The 19,930-nt window shown below is 52.5% G+C and overlaps 1 protein-coding gene across 1 annotated transcript in view; it reads left to right on the top strand.

The window, feature by feature from the left end:
* The window catches only part of NFATC2 (nuclear factor of activated T cells 2), a 124,284-nt gene that overhangs the window by 78,572 nt on the left and 25,782 nt on the right, over nucleotides 1-19,930 (top strand). Inside the window, exons 7-9 of the mRNA XM_090285321.1 lie at nucleotides 9,862-9,917; nucleotides 10,550-10,676; nucleotides 12,856-13,545. Of these exons, the coding sequence (XP_090141447.1) occupies nucleotides 9,862-9,917; nucleotides 10,550-10,676; nucleotides 12,856-13,545 (873 nt within the window). The remainder of the gene's footprint in view (nucleotides 1-9,861; nucleotides 9,918-10,549; nucleotides 10,677-12,855; nucleotides 13,546-19,930) is intronic.

Raw genomic sequence — 19,930 nt, 5'->3', positions numbered from 1 at the left:
ATTGACTTCTCCTGAAAGCTGAGAAGGTTACATGAGGTCATCCACATTAGGCCCTTTTTGGAGAGCTTGGCGCTTTGTAGCTGCTTGGTAATGTTAGCTTCTATTATTATCATTGTATTTAGTCTGTGGAAGGACAAGGATGAGTAAGATTTTAGCTCATGGAACCAAAAGACATTGAAAAAAACATAATAATAATAAACTGTGTGCCAGGATTTGTCCTAAGCATGACAGTCCTACCAGAGAGCTACTGCTCTCCCAGTTTTACTAATGAGAAACTGAGCACCGAGAGGGTAAGGAACTCAGAGACGATCACACAGATGGCCAATGGCAGTGTCGGGTGTGACGCCAGAGTCTGCCCCCTTGACTGTTAGCTGTTTTGCTCTGAAGAAACTTAGAACCCTGTTCCTTTGGCTGAACACCTTGCAGCTGCCCTGAGCCACTGACTAGAATAATTTTGCGGCGAGATAGAGCCTTGACTTCTGCAGTGGGTCACTGGGGTCACGAGGATGCAATTCGAACCCTTTCACGTGTAACAAAGCATCCCAGCTGGATGCGGTTCCTGGATGGACGCCCGCAGACAAGCAGGGCTATCCGAGACCTCCCCGAACCTCCCGAGGAGCGGTGGGCTTCCCTGGCGGGCTGCCTGGCTCTTGGTGGCTGTGCCAGAGGGCAGAGCTTGCTTTGCATTTACGGGGAGCTGATCCTGATCTCTTGTCCCTAAGCACTGGCCTCCCCGCCCAGAGCCGCCTTTTGCAGGGGGAATCCCTGTTGCTCAAGTACTTTTTTCCAAAATGCATCCCCGTTCCCATCTCCATGGACAGCTTGGCCGGCAAAGGCCCTGCAAGGCGGGGTGGGGCGGAACAGCTGAAGTTTTCCAAGGCAAGGGGAAGCCCAGCTGGTTCTCACATTAAGGAAAGGTGACAGCCTCCAGGGCTAATCTTAGCCCCCACGTTGGGTCATGGGCACCATCAGCCCAGCCTTCTTTTTATAGCCGTGGACCGAAATGGGGCTGGCGGTCTCCACTGCAGCGGGACGACAGGTTGGAGCGCGGCGGGAAAGCAGGAGGAGAGGGGCGGCACGGTGCTCCCGACGTTAGAGAGAAGCTCGGTGTTTCGGAAAAGGGCCCCTTATTTATAGCAGCAGCAATCGTGCTGATGGTTCTGTTATCCGGATGACTGTTTTTAGTTATTTTCAGGGCTCCCAAGAGCCAGCAGGACCTGGCCCTTGCCCATCACCTCTGAGTTCAGCTTTTTTGACTCTTCCCTCCTTGCTCCTTGCTCACTTGATGTCTCTACATGGCTCCATTCTGTCCCCAAACACTCATGCTGGCTTCTGTCTTGGAGCTGTGGCTTCTGCTTTTTCTCCATAAAATGTTCTTCTGTCCTTTCTCTCTGAGGCGGCATCCACCGGTTCCTTCGCCTCCGCCCCCCCTCGAAGTTGGTCATCCCCCGCTACCCCCCTGTCAGCTCCTGTCCCATCATCCTGCGCTGTTTTCTTGGGGGCATTTAGCACGACTGAGGTGATCTCGTCTCTCCATGCGCTCATTTATTACCTGGTCTCCTGCGCTAGACTCTTAGTTCCTTGAGGTCAGGGATGTGGTGTTTGTGACTGTGTCTGCAGCATCTAGAATCATCCCTGGCACACAGTAGGTGCTCATATATATTGCTGAATGAATGCGTCATCTCTTTTCATTGTCACACTGGCCCCGAGAGGGGGGTGGCGTTATCTCCATTTTACAGATGAGGTAACTGAGTCTCCTGGAGATCAAGTCATGGGTCCCAGGTCAACCCACAGCTGGTGACAGAGCTGGAAGCCCAAGCAACATTTGTCATCAACCCCCTGAGTAATCTCTCTTATCGCACCCAAGAGGACAAACAGAAACCAAACAGAACCACCGGGCTATTTCCTATTTACCATTCTCGGTGATGGCTGAAAAGCCTTTATATGTTCTCTGAAATGTAAAAAATGTGTAACCTTTCCAGCAAAGTTCATGCTGCGAAGTCCAGGCTGTTCCTGACTTCAGCTGGTCACCCTGGCCCCTGGCCGCCCAGGCCCCAGGCGGAGTCGGGGGTCCCAGCAAAACATTGCAAAAACAGGAAAAAATCTAAGGGCAGAAAAATAAGTGATGTGGCAGCGGAAACGAGGTTGCCATGGCTTTGAGTGATTCCCCGCGCCTGGGTGGGATCCAATGTTTTGGAAGCTTCCTCCACATGACACAGAGTTTTGGAATTTTTCAGTTGGTAAATCTTTCTTAATTTGGGGCCCCCAGCCCCCGCCAAGTAGCTCCCTGGCTCTCTCTCCTGTGGGGGTGTAGGTTGGACATGTGCCTGCATCGGCTAACTCAGCTTTGAAGCTTAAATAGCTTGAAGAGAATTTGTGTTTTGTTTTGTTGGACGATTTTCTTGGATCGGTCTGATGGCAGAGGCCCCCGTCACCTGTTGAGAGGGCAAATTGATTTTTTAGAGAGGAGGCGTGGGCAGCGGAATTCCCTCTCCCCCACTGAGTCATCATATCCTAGTATGAGTCATTTTATTACTTGGAGGTTCCCAAAGGTTATATTTTGAGCTTCGTTTAATAAATAGAAATGCATTTACTTAAAATAATTTTTTTTTTTTTTTTTTTTTTTTGCTAAATTAAGTATATTTCCATGAATTAGTATCCTGGAAAAGTTGAACCATCTTGGAGAAAACGCTGCCGCCTTCCACCTGATGTTGGTCTCTGTGGGTTCACCCAGGGAGGCGCTTTCTGAAACAATAGATTTGGGATGGGTGTCCCTCCAGATTGGGCTTCCCTCTGGGAAAGGTCAGCCCCAGACGGGGCTGGGCCACCACTGAGGCTCTGCAGACCTTTGCCCTGGGTGACTCATGTCTGCAGTGTCCTCGGCCCCCTGGTCTGGAGGCCCCCGCTCACAGCTGGCTGGGACGTAACGCTGGCCTCCGAAGACAGAGGTCAGGCCCCCACTCTGAAGCCCCACTGGGGATGGAGAAAAAGGTCTCATTTTCAGAGAGCCAAGTATTTGCCCAGACTTCAGTCCTTTGCGTGTAAGAACAGACTCTTGAGGGGAAGGAAGCACCCTGCAGTTCGCTACTTGGAAAGAGGGCACAGAGAAGTGAGTCCTCTCGGGTCCTAGCATTGCCACCGTCAGAAATTCTTCTGTGTGCCAACAGGCCATTGTATAATTTGCAATTAGCAGGTCGGAATTCCCCTCACCCCTCCCAAGAAAGTCATAATGTCTTTTAGTAGTGAACTATCTCACACCATTTTCTATGCTTTCTTCTACATTTTTGAGATTGCGTGTTTAAGGAGTAAGCAGGCTGGATTTGGGCCCATTGGCAGACTTGCCTTGTGCTTTGAGACTCACGTTCCCCACCTCTAAAACGGGCTTGGTAGTGTTATTGCGATAAAAGATCAGGGATCTGAAAGTGTTGAGCACATAGTAGGTGCTCTGGAAATGTCAGCTGACTTTCTGTGCGTCCCCTGGGAGCTCAGTTTACTTCCCACAGGGACAGGCGGGGCCACGTAGGTTTCTTGACTGGGAGAAGAGTCCTTCCCAGCACAGGTGCGTTTCTCCCCTCCTGTCACCCCAGACCAGGGACTCCTGCCATCATGGCTGGACATGGAGGGAGCTTGACTTAGGCCCATTCCCTGTCCCCACCTTACAGATGGGAGACCAATTCACACAGCAAGGGTGACTGACTCCCTGCAGGTGATAGCTAGTCAGCAGAGGGCTGGTGCAGGTCATCTATTGATGACAGCTCATTCCCGAGAGGCATGTTGTGTGGGATGGGATGAAGGACGAGCTGACACCCGACCTCTGTAAGATGACTGAGTGATGCCCTTTTAGCCTTGGCTTCGCTCACTCGGGCCCAGGGCTTTCATCCTCATTCCCCATATATTTATTGAGCACCTACTATGTGCAGGCGCTGTGCTAGGTACTGGGGACACATGATAGATGAGGTCCCTGCCTTCAGGAGGTGGACAGTCTGAAACTTGTTTATAAGCAGGTCGCTTTGAGCTAGGGAAGGTGCTTTGAGGACAGTGAAACCAGGTCATGGGCAAAAAGTCTGAGAGGAAAATACAGGATGTTCAGTTAGATCCAAATCTCAGACAAATAATGAATTTCTTGAGTGAGAATATGTTCCGTGCAATGGCACCGAGTTTGAGACATCCCTGTAGTAAATAACAACAACAGCAACAACTATGCATTGTTTTCTGAAATTCAAATTGAACTGGATTACCTGTATTTTTATTTGTTAAATCTGGCAACTCTGGAGAGAGTGGTCAGGGAGGGCTTCCCTGAGGTGGTGACTTTGCACACAGCCTTAAAACCAGGGAAGAGGGAACTGGTGGACTATATAAGAATGGCCCAGGCAGAAGGAACCGCCCAGTGCCATGGCCCCCGGTGGGGATGAGCCTGGGGCATTTGAGGAACTGAAAGCAGGCCCAGGCAGCTGGTGCAGTGTGAGATGGGTGGGTGAGGATGGGTTCCGGCCGGATCCTGTGGGCATGGTGGGGAGCTTGGGTTTTAATTCCCACAGCAAGGAATAGCTGTTGGAGGCTTTTAAGGGCGGGGGGCGGGGGAGTTGCGGTGTGACATATTTTAAAGATGGCTCTTGCAATCTGGATGAAGAATGGGCTTGGGGTTGGGGGGACAAGTAGAAGCTGGGAGGCAGTTGTCCAGGTGGGGAACAGAGGGGGTGAGCCCACGGAGAATGTGGTGGAGCAGGAGGAGAGAGGGGAGGTGTTGGGGGTCCAGAGCCTCCCAGATCTCACTGAACACATGCGGGCAGGTGTGCCATTCAGGTGGGTGAAATGCTAAGCTAAGGGGACCCTCCTGATCCCCGCCCCCCCATCTGCTTGGCTCATTAAGTCTGTGTATCCAGGGAGTACACGTTTTTCTCCTCATTAGTAGTTGTAAAGCAACCAAAATTACTTCTACCATCTTCATTTCGCTGATTTTTGAAAGCCAGGACTGGGACGTGTCACACACGGTCTCCTAACCCAAACTGACACTTTGATCTCCTCCCTGTTGCCTGGAGCCCAGTGGCCCGCGTGCGGCCCAAGTGAGGACGGATTCACTTTCCTCCTCCTCCTGAAGGCCCCCCAGTTCCTCCCGTGAGCGTGGACAGGAGCCCCCGGCTCACTGAGGCCGAGTGCTAAGACTCCAGGCTCCACGCCACCCCCGCTCCCTGACACTTTGCTCCAACGTGGGGATCCCGAGCAGCCTGCAAAGAGAAACGATTAAACCAGTTCAAGTGTACGTGGGGGGGTGGGGGGCATCTGCACATGTGCGGGTTGTCTGGCTGTTGTGCGTCTGGACTGTCGCCAAGTGACAGCGCAGGCTCTGAAGTGAATCCAGCCGGGCACGCCCCCCACCCTCCTTTTCTTTCTTTTTTGTGTTCCTGCAGACTCTCGCTAAGTCTTCTCTAGATCCAGCCTCTTTGCCCAGAGAAGTTGGCCCTTTCTTCTTCCTCTCTGAGTAAGACTTGGAAGGGCCTTTGTCGAGCTGGCTGCCAGGCCCTGTTAATTTAGGATGGGGGACGTTTGCCCGAACATCTGCTCAGGAGACCGACGTCCTTTATTTCATCTCTGCCCAGAGCAGTAGAAGCATACTTGGTCTCCCCGGGCCTCTTCCGTTCTGGGCAGGCTTTCCCAGGGGCTCAGGCCTGGGTGTGGGACGGGAGGTGGGTTTCAACAGAACTCAGGGCTGAGTTGCTCTGGGTGCCTTTGATTTCTTGTCAGCACCCGGATTCCAGGCTCCTCCTCATCAGTCAGTTCCCAAAAGGAGTCTTCAGCCAGGGCTCGGTGATTTCTCTTTGTTGGGTCTTTTTGCCGAAGAGGTCTGTCGTCGGACACTTTCTGAGCGTTGGCTGTTTGTTCCTTGAGTCTGCCAGTGTTTATTGAGCATCTGTTATGTGCCAGATACATAGCACCGGGGACAAAGCACAGCTCCCTGAGGGACCAGCCCCCTTGAGTATGTGTTCCACGTGCCACATAAAATCGAGGATAGCAGTTTGAGCTTTCACTTCCTGTTGGGGACTTGTTTGTTCAGAACTGAGTGCAGACCCCTCTCGAGGTGCACGACCAGGCGGGACTCACCAGGCTGCCCTTTGGGCTCTAAAACCTGTGCGTGCAAAAGAAGATGGGGACTCAGCTTTAATTTGTAAATGGTTAGGTTTTGATTTCTCATTCCCAAGAGTTCTCTCTCTCTCTCTCTCAAAGGTGACATAACAGGGACAAGCACCAGGAAGGAAAGTCAGGCAGTCTGCCACCTGCCTCCCATATCAGATAGTGTCCCTTTGTAAGTTTCCTTCCGCCTATGCCCACAGGCAAAAGTATTGATAATCACCAGACCATGTATTATTTTTTGATTAGAAAATGTTGGTGGTTTTTCCCAATATTTTATTCCAATGCTTTGGAATGCATGCAACAAAGATTCAAATGACATTATTTCAATAATCTGTCTCCATGGGCCTTCATAATAATGTTTGCCCGTGTCTGCTGGACACTTCCTGCCTGGGGTCTATTATCTCAGACTGACCCCCGTGAGGTTAAGGTGCTATCATTTCCCCATACTTTGGATAAGAAGCAAAGACAGATGAAGGGTCATTTCCAAGTTCACACAGTTAACTGGGGGAAAAATCAGGGGTTTGAAGCCAGGTTTGTCTACTCCAGACCCGGGGTACACAGGAATGGAATGGGGACACACAGAGGGATGTCCGTTCTGGCTGCAAAACATGCTCAGGAAGGCTCAGGGTCATGGCACACGGGCTGCTGAGGGCCTGGGAGAGCCCTGGAGTGAGGGAGCAGGCGTTCCTCTGTCTCCTCTGACCCCACGCTGCTCGATGTCAGGAGCTCTGCAAGCGCTGGGCACAGGCTCGTGGCCTGGCGGCTGCCCGGCTGCCTGTCAGGTCCCGTTTGCCCTGACCGGAGCCCAGAGAGGGGCAGGGAGGGGAGGGCTTCTGCGTGAGAGGTGGCTGGGGATGTCCCTGTGAGCCCAGTGGAGAGGCCCCTGAGGGCACCCTGGGGTCCTCAAAGGAGACTGGGCCGCCTGGTGGCTCAGGGCGCTTCTCCAGGGCACAAGGCTCTGATCGGCAAGAGAAGGGAAGGTCAAGTCCTGACAGCAAGGGGCCCACGGCCCAGGAGAAAGGAATGCAAGTTGTTGCCCATCCTGACAGAGAGCCAGGGGTCCTTGGTCTGGGAGGGGCTGAGCAGCAGCGGAGGGCAGTGACCGAGACAGCATTGGGTCAGAGGTTCTCTAGTCGTGAGAATGACGTCAGGCACATCCCAATGGGAGGACACCTGTTCTCCTCACGAGACTGTGGCAGGTGGCACCTGTCTGTCTCTCAAAGGCCCACGGAGGAAGGGCACACGGATGTGGAGGTCAGGGCCGGGGTGCCCTGGGAAAGGAAGGGTCGTGGCACCATCTGGAGAGGATGCCCTACCCGGTCAGGTTCCAGTGTGGGTGCCCAGAACAGCCAGGTCGTCTGGATTTTTTTCAAGAGCAAAATCTGCATTTTTAGGTGAAATATCATTTTGAAATGGCAGCAGCTAATTTAAAAAAAAACCTCTAAGCTACTCCAGGGGCCACAAAACAAGCCAGGTCTCTGGGGGTGAGGCCAGTTGGTTTTTTTAAAAAATTGTGGTAAAATACACATAATATATTATTGACCGTTTTAACCATTTGTAAGTGGCATTAAATACATCCACAAGGTTGCATAACCATCCCCACGATTTACGTTCAGAACATTTTTATTTTTTGAAACAGAAGCTCTGCACCCATTAAAAATAACTCTCCTCGCCTCCTCCCCCGAGTCCCTAGTAACCTGCATTTTTTTTTCATGCCTATGACTCTGCCCACCCTGTGGACGTCATATAAGTGGGATCGTAGAGTATTGGTCCTTTTTGTCTGGTTTGTTTCACTTAACATAATGGTCCAAGGTCTATGAGTGTGGTAGCATGTCAGAATCTCCTTCCCTTTGAAGGCTCAATAACAGTCCATTATGCATATAGACCACATTTTATTTATTCGTTTATTTGCTGATGGACACTTGGGTCGTTTCCTCCCAATGGACCTCCGCTCCCTTTGAAAGAATGGGCTCCTTCCCCGGCTGCCCATTGGGTTGTGACTGAGACTGATGGCGGTGGCTTTTCTTGGCCCCATCAGCAGCCCTGGGAACCGCTGGCACTTGCGTTTGCTCCGACATGAGACGTTTGCTGGGCACCTGCATGTTGTTGGGTGTTGAGGAGAGGGTGAGGGCTACTACTTGGTCCCCCCGACAGGGACCGGTGAGGCCAAGGCTTGCGGCCTGATGCGGTGCAGAGGCTCTAGCTGCGTCGTGGCTCGTTCGGCGTTAAGATCACCTAGACTGCATTCGCTTTGGTAGCAATCGCAAGACCTCTTATTTATTATTTTGGGAAATATATTCTATACTAGAAAGTGCAAATAACGCACAGATACCAGGTTTCTTTGGTTGAACCTTGAGAGCCAAGACGGTACAGGTTCAAAGCTAACCTATCCCAGAAGATGCTAATAGCTGTGTGTTAAAAAGGGGAGCCTAGGGTGGGACCTCAGGGTATAATGCTGAGTGAAAGACGTCAGAGAGAGGAAGACAAAAACTGTATGATCTCACCATTTGGGAATCTAAAAGATGCAAAACAAAACAAAACAAAAACAAACTCATAGATACAGAGAACAGGAACAGACCAGTGGCTAATCGAGGGGAAGGGCTTGGGAGGTAGGTGAAAGTGGGGGGAGGGTCAGCGGTGCAGTGATGGATAGTAACTAGACTTTTGGGGTGATCAGCTCGTACTGTACACAGGTGTTGAATTCTAATGCTGTACGCCTGAAACTTACATAATTGTGTAAGTGGGGGAGTTTGACCAAATGTTGGGACACGGTACGTACCCTAGCCCACCTTGGAGAATCACGCTGCACATGAGCAAGTTAAAGGCTCTGAGAAGTCCTGCAGTAAAGAAACCCAAGTGACTTTGACTCAGTATTTTTCCAAATGCTTATTAGCTGGTAGAATTTGTTTCCTATTCTCGTAAACCCATTTAATAATCTTCAGAGCCAGTGTTCCCACAAAACACCCTGGAAACACTGGTGGAAATGATTTGTTTGAGCCCAGAACTGCCCAGCGGCCAATGTAGGTGCTCAGCAAAAGACCTCTATTATTTGCAAATACCGAGTTTTGTTTGGCCTGGCTTGTCAGCCCCAAATGGGGGAGCTCATGCTGTGCTCCAGTGAAGGAGAGAGGTTACTATGGAGCGAAACTTCTCGTCCACTGTCGCCGTGAGTCGTGGGAGATCCAGGCTGTCTATTGACTGGAAGGTGGAGGGTTGGCTCCCGTGTTTTCATTCTGTCCAGTGACTCATAAGCCAGGACGTCTTAGGACAGACTGCTTGAGCCACCTCTGGTCTCAGACAGCCAAGAAGCTGTGTCTGGGACAGCCAGGAATCTGTAGTGGGGCACTTTGGCAATAGTCTTTGGTTGAACAAAGCATGTAGTAAAATGTAATGTATAACAATACTATTATTTTTTTTTAAAGAATGAAAGATATATAAGTATTCGGATGTAGAGAAAAAGATAATGGGGCTGGGATGACAGGCAGCTTTTCCCCTTATTTTCTACTGTTTTCCATTGTTACCATATGTTTCCTTTGCAAAAACAATATACATATATGAAAATAAAAATACGTATGTGCCCATAAACACCTGCGTAACACAAACACACCTATCCGCCTTACCGAAACGATATCACGCAAAAACCGAGATAAACAGAAATTGGTGAGTTTTGGTCTGAAGTCTTTGGTGTCCGGTCGTTCCAACGAAGCCTGTGTCCTTTTTTCCTTTTTCCAGATGGGCAGCAAATTTGGGAGATGGAGGCCACAGTGGATAAAGACAAGAGCCAACCTGTAAGCCCCCGCACAAGACGGCCGAGTGCTCCGTTGCTTTTCCCGCCTCCTCCCTCATGTTCTCTTTGCCCCCTTTTCCTTTCCTGCATCAAAATCCCGGTGCTTGGGCCTCACAGGCCCTCAGTAGCATCGTATTGGCGACTGAATTAAACACCCCTCGAGCGCCAGGCCCTCTCATTTGTCATGGTGGCATCTTAATATACTCTGATAGAGTTAGTGGCAGTTCTTGCTTTGCTGAGGCTGGAAAGCCAAATTCCCCTTGAATAGAATTTCACCTGTACACATGTGGAGTGTGTCCTGACTCTGTGTAGATGGGCTGGCTTGACGTACCTGGGGCCTTGGATAGGAATTTATTTATTTTTATTTTATTTTTTTATATTTTATTTATTTATTTTTAGAAAGAGGGGAAGGGAGAGAGAAATAGAGGGAGAGAAACATGATGTGTGGTTCCCTTTTGCACTCCTCCCAACGGGGAGCCTGGCCCACAACCCAGGCAGGTGCCCTGACTGGGAATCGAATCAGTGACCCTTTGGCTCACAGGCCGGCACCCAATCCACTGAGCCACACCCGCCAGGTCGGATAGGAATTTAGATGTTATCGTGGGGAAGTTAATGACAGCTCCTTCCTTCCAGAACATGCTTTTTGTTGAGATCCCCGAGTATCGGAACAAGCACACCCGCACCTCGGTGAAGGTGAACTTCTACGTCATCAATGGGAAGAGAAAGCGGAGTCAGCCTCAGCACTTCACCTACCACCCAGGTGAGGGGTTCTCCCCGAAGGACCCTGCGGTGGGGGAGGCGGCATGAGCGTGGCGGTGGGGACACACGATGCCTTCTGCCAGCTGGGCGGCGTTGGGCCCATGACTCAACCTTTCTGAGCCTCGGTTTCCTCACCTCTCAGATGGTACCCTTTTTAGAAGAGTTACAGACTCAAGTGCACAGAAGTGCTTAGCACAGGAAACAGGAGGTGAACTGACACGGATGACATGAGCTATTATTGCTGTTAATATTCTCCTCTGGGAGAGGCACGTGTGGACGTGGTCCGCAGAGGCTGCAGAGCTGGCGGCCCCTGTCCTGTCTTAGATTTGATCATGAAAGGGGCAGAGGTGACTAAGCCCTGAAACCTGTGGAATCTGTGGTTGACCCCACTGTGTGTGGGCAGTCACCCTGTGGCCACGTTCCTGGGTAGATAACCAGGCCAGGAGGGCTCATTCCCACTAAGTACTGCGGTGCCACAAAGGGTGAGAAGTGCCATTTTTTATTCATTCACTTGTCCAGAAAATACCTGAGTACCTGGTACTGTTCTGAGCTTGAGGCCCCGCAGTGAACAAAACAGATAAAAAGCCCTGCCCTCGAGGAGCAGATGCCCTAACAGAGGGTCTCAGGCAATCGATTATATACACATTGTCAACATGCCGGATTATGATGGGGCTGCAGAAACAGGCTGCGAGCTTCCCAAGGCTTGAGACAGGCCCACGGGCCACCTTGGCATGACTGAAAACCTGTAACCTGACGGTGTCACGCAGAGTACACTTGCTGTGCTGTGACAGTCTCACACGGAGTCTCAGCCGCTAGAAGCATGAAAACAAGGGGCGGTCCTGAGCTTGGCCTTGGGGGGCCTTGGCTTTGGTGGGGTGTGTCCACAGGTTTGTGTGGTCCCAGCCCAGGACTGACGTGACATGTCGTGAATGACAGTGTCCTAATGGGACCTAAAACTGTGGAGATAGTCACCTCCCCTCCTTTGTGGCGGCGAGGCCTCCCCAGGCCCCATGGGCACGTAGCTGTCTGAGCGTGGCCTGAGCGAGAACTCTGCCCCCAAGTTAGGCCGGCAATGGAGATGATGGCCTTTGAGTGGCATCTTGAGAAGTGATTTCTGTGGCTGATGTCAAAACTGCATTTTTGCTTTAGATGCTTCACTTCGTTGCCTCTTTCAACCCCCAACCCCGGGCGGGGGGCGGGGGGCGGGGAATGGGCCACTTGATTACTGTTTTGTCACCAATTCATTTAATTCAGTGAAAGGAAAGCTGATTCCTCAGTTCCTGGGACTGGATGTTGGAGACGGAGAAATTCTGGTGGCTCTCCTAGGTGGGGAGAGAGGACAGCACCCATAGCACCACTGACAGTAGCAGCAGCAGCAGTAATACTACTCCTAAGATAACAGCAACGCGAACTCGCTGTATGCCAGGCGCTGTGCTTCGTGCTTCCCACGCGCAGCTCCTCTGATCCCCTCCACAGCCCCACAGGGGGCGTGTGCTCGTTAGTGCCAAGGCACAGGTGGGGAAACTGACGCCCAAGCCCGCAGGCCTCATTCCCCCGAAGCACTATAGGACTAAGGAGGCTGACATTCCCCCCCATCCTTGTCCATAAAATATTCTGAGTGTCAGTTAAGTTCCAGGCACTGTTTTAGGTGTTGAGGACTCAGCCGTGAACAAAGAGACAAAAAGAAAAAAGCAAAACCCCTCCCTTTGAGGGGCTGACATCCTAGTGGGGGTGTGTTCTGGTAAATGAGCATGTCTGGTATGCAGGATATTTCAGGGGGTGATAAGTTTCATGAAGAACAAGCCAGCGTGGGGGATGGGAACGGGTAGGGCAGAGGGTGGAGGCGGAGGCGTGATTTTAAATCAAGCATTCTTCTCTGAGCTCGCCTCCCGGAAGAAGGCTACCGAGGTCCCAGGGCTGAGACAGACCTGCGAGTCACAGACCACCTCTCCACTATGGGAAAGACCTGTACGGAGTTCAAAATCATGGCCCAGGGTTAGGTTTCTGCCCTAAGACCGTTGCACAGGGGGCCTCTTGCCCAAGGCTAACAAATGACAGCGCTGACTGTTTGATCTGCCTGTTTGGACTCCCAAGGCCAAGTTCCCAACTTCCGTCTGCTAACATTCTGTGCACATTTGTGGCTCACTAAGAATGGTGCACCCCGTGTGCTTTTCTCGCAGTCCCAGCCATCAAGACGGAGCCCACAGATGAATATGACCCCACCTTGATCTGCAGTCCTGCCCACGGGGGCCTGGGGAGCCAGCCTTACTACCCACAGCACCCCAGGGTGGCCGAGTCCCCCTCCTGCCTCGTGGCCACCATGGCTCCCTGCCAGCAGTTCCGCTCAGGGCTGTCGTCCCCCGATGCCCACTACCAGCAGCAGAGCCCAGCGGCCGTCTTGTACCAACGGAGCAAGAGCCTGAGCCCCAGCCTGCTAGGCTACCAGCAGCCGGCCCTCATGACGACGCCCCTGTCCCTCGCGGACGCCCACCGCTCCGTGCTGGTGCACGCCGGCTCCCAGGGCCAAGGTGCGGCCCTGCTCCACTCCTCTCCGGCCACCCAGCAGGCCTCTCCGGTGATCCACTACTCACCCACCAACCAGCAGCTGCGCTGCGGGAGCCACCAGGAGTTCCAGCACATCATGTACTGCGAGAATTTCGCACCGGGCACTGCCAGGCCCGCCCCGCCCCCCGTCAGTCAAGGTCAGAGGCTTAGCCCGGGGTCCTACCCCACAGTCATTCAACAGCAGAATGCCCCAAGCCAAAGAGCCGCCAAAAACGGACCCCCAGTCAGTGACCAAAAGGAAGTATTGCCTTCAGGAGTGACGATTAAACAGGAGCAGAACTTGGATCAGACCTACCTGGATGACGGTAAGATGCCCGTGTTTCTTATTGAGCCCAAGGACGGTGCCCCGAGCATCCCCCAGTTCACTATGTGGCCTGCGTATCTCCTTTACCCCTTTGGGCCTCAGTGTCCCTTCTGTGATTTAAGGGGTTGAATAAGATGACCCTTAAGGCATCATGATTCATTCTGTGCATGAATCATTTCCCAGCAGGACTTCCGGGGTGGGTGGTAAGAGTTATGATGCCCCCGCCCCCTCCCGCCCCAGAATCGTCGTAAGAGAAAGAGCAAATGTTCTGGCCACAGGAGTGTCCCCCGGGTCATGAACTGGGTCAGTTTAACTGCTTCCACTCGCTTTCCATTTGCCCAATTTAGACCCAGGCTAGGAAAACAGAAAGGAAGGAAAGCTAACCTTTTATTCCTGTAGAGACAAAAACAACACTTGATAACCCTCTTTTGTGTATTGGGGGGGTGGGGGGAGGCTGGGCAGAGAAAGGAGAAGGAGAAAGTTCATTGAAGAGTGGCTCTGTGAGAGGGGAGCGTGAATGGGGGCTTGCAGGCGGGCCGCAGGCATCTCGCCGCTGCATGCTTGCGGAACAGAGCGGCGCATTGATGGGAGGGAAACAGTGGGCTTCCGTTGTGGGGAGCCCGGCTGATGGCGTGGTGAGGCCGGGGACCAGTGCGGAGGTGGCTTTGTGTGAGTCTGTAGGTGCCTGAGTGTGTTAGTGGGGGGCCCGACTGCAGGGTAGTCTTGTTGGAGCGGCTCGGCAGGTGACACTGGTCTGTGACACTCACCTGGGATCAGCCAGCTGCCTTCCCCTGGGGAATCCAGACACAGGAAAACGGGAGGTTTGGGTTTCTTCATGGAGAAGGAAAACCTATACTGCCCGCTGCCACCCACAGCTCCAGCCTCACACTTTAGAGACAGCAGCATCTGGTGCATCCTGTAACCTCAGTTATTTAGGAAACTTTACCCTGGAGAACCCAGCCAAGGAGCAGGAAGTAAGGCAGGAAGCTTCAGCATCGCCACGGGAGTTATGATAAAGACCAGGTACTGGGTATCAGGTCCTGGAGTGGCAGGAATTCTTCTGGTGCTTACTCAGAGATCAGTGACTTTTACTCTATGAAAAGTTTTGATGAGTTGTGTTATCTGGGGGCACTCTGACTTCTAGAAGTTTCCACATCCTCTCGCTAGTGAAACGATCAGAAACTTCCCCCAAATGCATCAAGCAAAGATCTCTAGGGCCACTTTGTATGTGTGGGGTCAGACCGCCCCACGTGGCTAACAAGATTGACCTCGAGGTTTTGCTGCATTAATGATTGATCTGTCTAATCCTGAATAATCAAACACAGCCTGAGTTAGGGTCACGGGGCTTGGTTTTGAAAGGCAGATCCACGTGCAATTCATTCTTGAACAAATTACACCCAAAATGGCTGAGATAAATTTGGGGTGCCTGTTTTAAAGGAGAGCGTGACGTGGAACGTTTGATACAGAATGCCTGTTGCGAGCGGATACATGAAATGTGGCTGTAACCAGACCTCCCTCCACGTGCACCTGGGGGCACGTGTCAGGGCTGAGGTGCTTTATAAATAAATGAGTGCCTGAACAGGGCCGGTCACTTTCCCCAGGTCACTCTGTGTCCAGTGTTGGTTCCACGTCCAGGATGAGAAATGTGCCAGCCCCTCCCACCCTGCCCATACCCCACAGTAAAGACAAGCGGTGAGCGCCTTGGGGAGGGGCAGGGGTTAGTCCGTGCCCCGGCTCTTTGTGACCCACGAATATCCCAGTGGGCCTGTCATGGTCAGGAGTCGCCTTGGCGTGTCCATCACAGCCCCAGACCCACAGAGATGCTCCCGGTTCACACAGGAGCCAACGTCTTAGAGGAAGCAGCTGAGAACGGAGGCCTTCTCTGGCCTCCTGAGTGTTGTTCTAAACACGGGCAGGCTCAGGTGAGAAGGAATGCCGGGCGGGTCAGTACACGTGCCGGCCTGAACATGTCTTGGAGAACTGAGTGGCGACAAAGTGGAATTGCTTCTCCTGATGGAGCCTTTTCTTAAGAGCATTCTGCACAGTTCCATGGGATTGGAGGAAGCATCGTCTGATGTGAGGCTTTTCTTTTTTAAATGAAATTTTATTTTTTAGTTCCAGTTGGCATTCAGTATTATTCTGTATTAGTTTCAGGTGTACAGCACAGGGGCTAGACAATCATATACAGTGGTCCCTCGCTGTATCATGGTTCACTGATCGCGGCCTCACTGTATCGCGGGACTTTTAAAAATATTATATTTAATTATTTATCGCGGATTTTTCGCTCTATCGCGGGATCTTGCGGTACTGTATACGTATGTTGTTAAAGTTACGTAGGTTTAAGAGTGTAGAATACATGTAAGGTTCCTACTTCGCAGGGGGTCTGGAACGTAATACCTGCAATAAGTGAGGGGATACTACAAAGCAATCTCCCCAATATTTCCAGTACCCACCAGGCACCATACATAGCCATTACAATATCGTCCACTATATTCCTTATGCTGTACTTTGGAAAAGCTGAAAAAATTCATTTAAACCAAGCTTTATAAAAACTCACATACCGTGGGCCTTCCCTGAGCCTTTCCTGGACATTATACATCTCTACCATAAGGGGATGTGGCACAGCCCAGGTGACAGATAAGGGAGTGCCCAGCTCCCGGGGCCCTGTTCACAGTATTGTGCCCGGCGTGGGCAGGCCTGGGATAGCCCCCCCCAACATGGGGGACAAAGAACACGAGGAAGTGTCAGGTTGACGACGCCCGAGCTGCCCCGTCCCCCTGTGCCATATGCAGGCTTCTCAGTTCTTGGCCTTCGCATTCCTGGGGGCCCCGAAGGGCAGCAGTGTGGATGCTGGTGGCATGTCCAGTGCTTGACCAACATTGTCCCCAAGGTTCTGCCCAACACAGGACCCTCCGATTGTCCCCAAGGTAAGGCCCCACCTGCACCACCCTGTAGCCATCAGGAAGAGGTGGCTGCAGTCTGGTCTCCTAGCGCTGGAATTTCGGATCCCTCTACTGGGTCTTCCTGTGGCCATGGAACGTTCTGATGCCGCGTTGGCTTTGTGGGTGGGGACTCACTCTGCTCAGTTTGCTGCTTTGCGTTTATTGCTGACCGGTGAACTGGGAGTTCCCGGGTCATTTCTCTGCTCTGGCTAGGAGACATCATAGGTTTTCAGGTCCTTCTCTGCCCCTTTCCTTGATGGCTCCAAAGGGGGTCTCCCCCACAAAATACGTATCTGGCTACACAAACTCCAGCCTGTGGCTGTTTCTCAGGGACCCTCTATTTGCCTTAGGATTTTAGCAAAGTAGACTTTTCTTGGGGACTTCGCGAAAGCTGAGATGAGCGTTCCGAGGTCCAGGGAGAGTTCCACAGACCAGGGGACGTGGTCCAGACGCAGACAGGTATCGAGCAGCGGACTGCGCCGCTCGCCTGCGATCTGGGGACTCCCCCGGTGTTCGGTCACCTGCTCCCGGCCCTTTGCTCACCATTCGGTGTCTTGTCTGCGGTCCCACCTGGCGGCATTGTGTTCCATCTGCTTTTCCTCTCTCTGTCCTCTCCCCAAGCTGCATTCCTGCGCACAGACGCTGTCTGTCTGGGCTCTGTTTTTTCTTGGAACTCCGAAATGCAACTTTCAACTTTCTCCACGCCAAGGGCTTGAGACGTTTTCAAAAAGTCTTCTTTTGGAACTAGCAGAGTAAGTGATGTTCCAGGGCAGAATGCGTCCTCAGGCCCTGTCTCTGCTACTCCTCCGCTCACCCCGCGGCAGGCCCTTTTTCTTGGTTCTGAAATAAGTGCACACTCACCCGTTTTCCTCTGCTCCCTTTCCCCTTCTGTAAGTAATGTCTTCTTCTGAAGTCCCTGGTTGTCCCTGGGAAACACCAGCAGTTCCCAGTGGTCACATGATTCTGTGAATGAATTCTTCCCTCCCCACTTCCTCCCTCCACTCCTCTCCCCTCCAACCCCTTCCTGTCCTTAGCGCCCCACTCCCCACTCCCCCCGCCTCCCCCACGGCCTTCTCTGTGCCTGGCACTGTCTGGGACTCAGGGATACAATGGTGAACAAGTCAGGCGAAATCCTTACTCCCGTAGATTTATTATTATTTTTTTTTCTGTAGGGCTAGACATCAGCATGTAAGGTAAGGTGATAACTAAGCATATTTCAGGTGACTATAAAAGCCATGAGGGAAATGACAACTACGTTAGGAGCTGGCATGTGGCTGGATAGGATGACGTTGGCCCCCTCAGACCAAGTGCACAGCGAGGCCGGTCTGAGGAAGTGGGCTCAGGGACGATGTGAGGGAAGGGTGTTTTAGGGAGAGGGAACAGCAAGGGCGGTGGCTAAGAGGTCTGAGGAGCGGCCTAGCATTGGCGGATTTCGGGCTGCAGCAGCATGTGATTTGACTTAGCCTTTGAAAAGATCACTCTGGCTGCGTTTGGAAAATGAATTACAGGGAGGCAAGAGTTGGAAAAGAAGGGGCTTACTTCATGTCAGACCAAGCCAGATACGACGCAGGCGAGCCTTGCAGCAGGAGTGTGATGGAGGGGCGGCGCATTTTACCAAGGGCACTGCACCCTTTCACGCGTGTGGCCCCTTCATGTGTAACCGGAATTGCCAAAACGTGATCTGCTCACCAGTAGTTCTTGCCACTTCTGTTTGCCTAGAATGAAGGGCAGCCATGCCTTTCACCGCCAGGGCACCTTTATCAAAGGGGGGCGGGGGTTGTTTGTGCCGTGTGGGCCCGGGCCAGTGAGAGAGGCGCTGGGGGATGATATCTAAAGCCATGTTCCTGCTGATGGACATCTGCGTTGTTTCCAGTGTTATGAATAAAACTTCTGTGAGCACCGAGCGCTCTTCTCTTGGGGCTCGCGTGGAAGGTCAGGCGTAAGCGTGCCTGCACTCACGCCCACAGCAGTGCGTGGGAGACAGTTCTAAGTGTAGCTCATTGTAGATCTTCTGACCTTGGGACCTGCTCTCACGACTGAAGAATGTGCCTAGTTCCCGGGGATCCGGGCAGTAGACCCCAGGAGCAGCAGGCTGTTTGGGTGTGAGCTGCTCTGACCCCTGTTTGGGCCGCCGACCTGAACTCTGGGCCATGACAACTGTACCTCCCGCTCAGATACTCAAACTGCCAAAGAGCCATGAAGATCTGGACTTGGAGTTGCCAGCCAAGGGTATAAGGCTCCTCAAAGATGGGCCACAGTGAATACTTGCTCCATTGACAATGACCATGACGCCCGTACTAGCACGGCTTCCCTTCGAGTTTCTTGTGGTGCCTTCTCCAGGCTTCCCCTTGGCTTTGGCCGCGGAAAGGCTGGGGGCTTCTGCATTTGAGAAGAAAATGGTGAAAAACAAGCAGCAAAGAGCCCCGGGGCAGGAGCTGGTCTGGGCCGGGCCGGGACTGGGGACTGGGTTTCGGGCTGTAACCGACCCACTGGTCCTCTTCACCTGGGGGCCAGAAGGGTCCTGCTGTCCTTCCCCAAGGCCTGTATCTTCCCACCAGTGAAAGAACCCAGCAGGTTACAATGACCACCACCGAGCTCGCCCGGGGAGGGCAGCTGACTGCCGAGAGTTTCTCTCCATCTTTGGAATCACCCCTGGTGCATTGGGAAGAGCGGATCACACCACGTGGGATTTCCATGGAGCTGGCTGCTGCCTTGGGGTCAGCCCTCTGCATGAGACACGCGCCGTGTAGTGGCCTGGCCTGATGGGTGCTCTTTTTTTTCTCCGCAGTATTTACTCACCATGTGTCCCTAAGACACGAGCGCTCAGTGTCATCTCCCCCACGCATCTGTGACCTTGGGCAGGTTACTGGCCTTGCTGCGCCCCCCGTTTCCCCATCTGGACAGTGGAGATGATTCTAACGCCTCCCCATGGGCTGTGGGTCACGTGAAATGAGTGATTGCACCTCATCTGCTCAGAACAGCCTCGGCAAAGTGATCCTCGACAAGCGTTAGCTCCTATATTTATTTATTGGTTTATGAGTTTAATTGACATCTTATAGGATGTGGTTCAAAAAATTTTAAAACGTTTTTATAGGAGAATTAAAAAATGGGCTGTCCTTGTCTTTGGAGATGGGGACCGCTTACCTTCATGCTGCAAGTCTTCCACGTGGGTGCACTTGCAGGGCAAGGCCCCAGAGCACAGGCCCACCCACCCCTCCCATGCTTCCAGCCCTTTGGGATGTTGACCTGCATGAGGGAGATGATGCGCTTGGCCCAGGGACAGCTGGGAAGTCCAGCGAGTGCGTCCCTGCTGTGCTCACCTGGCAGACCGTGGACCAGTGGACCATGTTGCTGGCTGTGCTGTGGGCAGAGGGGCCAAGGGTGTCCTTTGAAAAGCTTCTTGACCCGAAGCTGGATGTGCCGGGGCGTGAGATACAGGCCAGG

The sequence above is a fragment of the Furipterus horrens genome, unplaced genomic scaffold (genome assembly GCF_987537825.1).
Source record: "Furipterus horrens unplaced genomic scaffold, mFurHor1.1.pri manual_scaffold_8, whole genome shotgun sequence".
Taxonomy (NCBI): Eukaryota; Metazoa; Chordata; class Mammalia; order Chiroptera; family Furipteridae; genus Furipterus; species Furipterus horrens.
The sequence above is the reverse complement of the archived record's forward strand: the minus strand, read 5'-3'. Positions and strand labels throughout refer to the sequence as shown.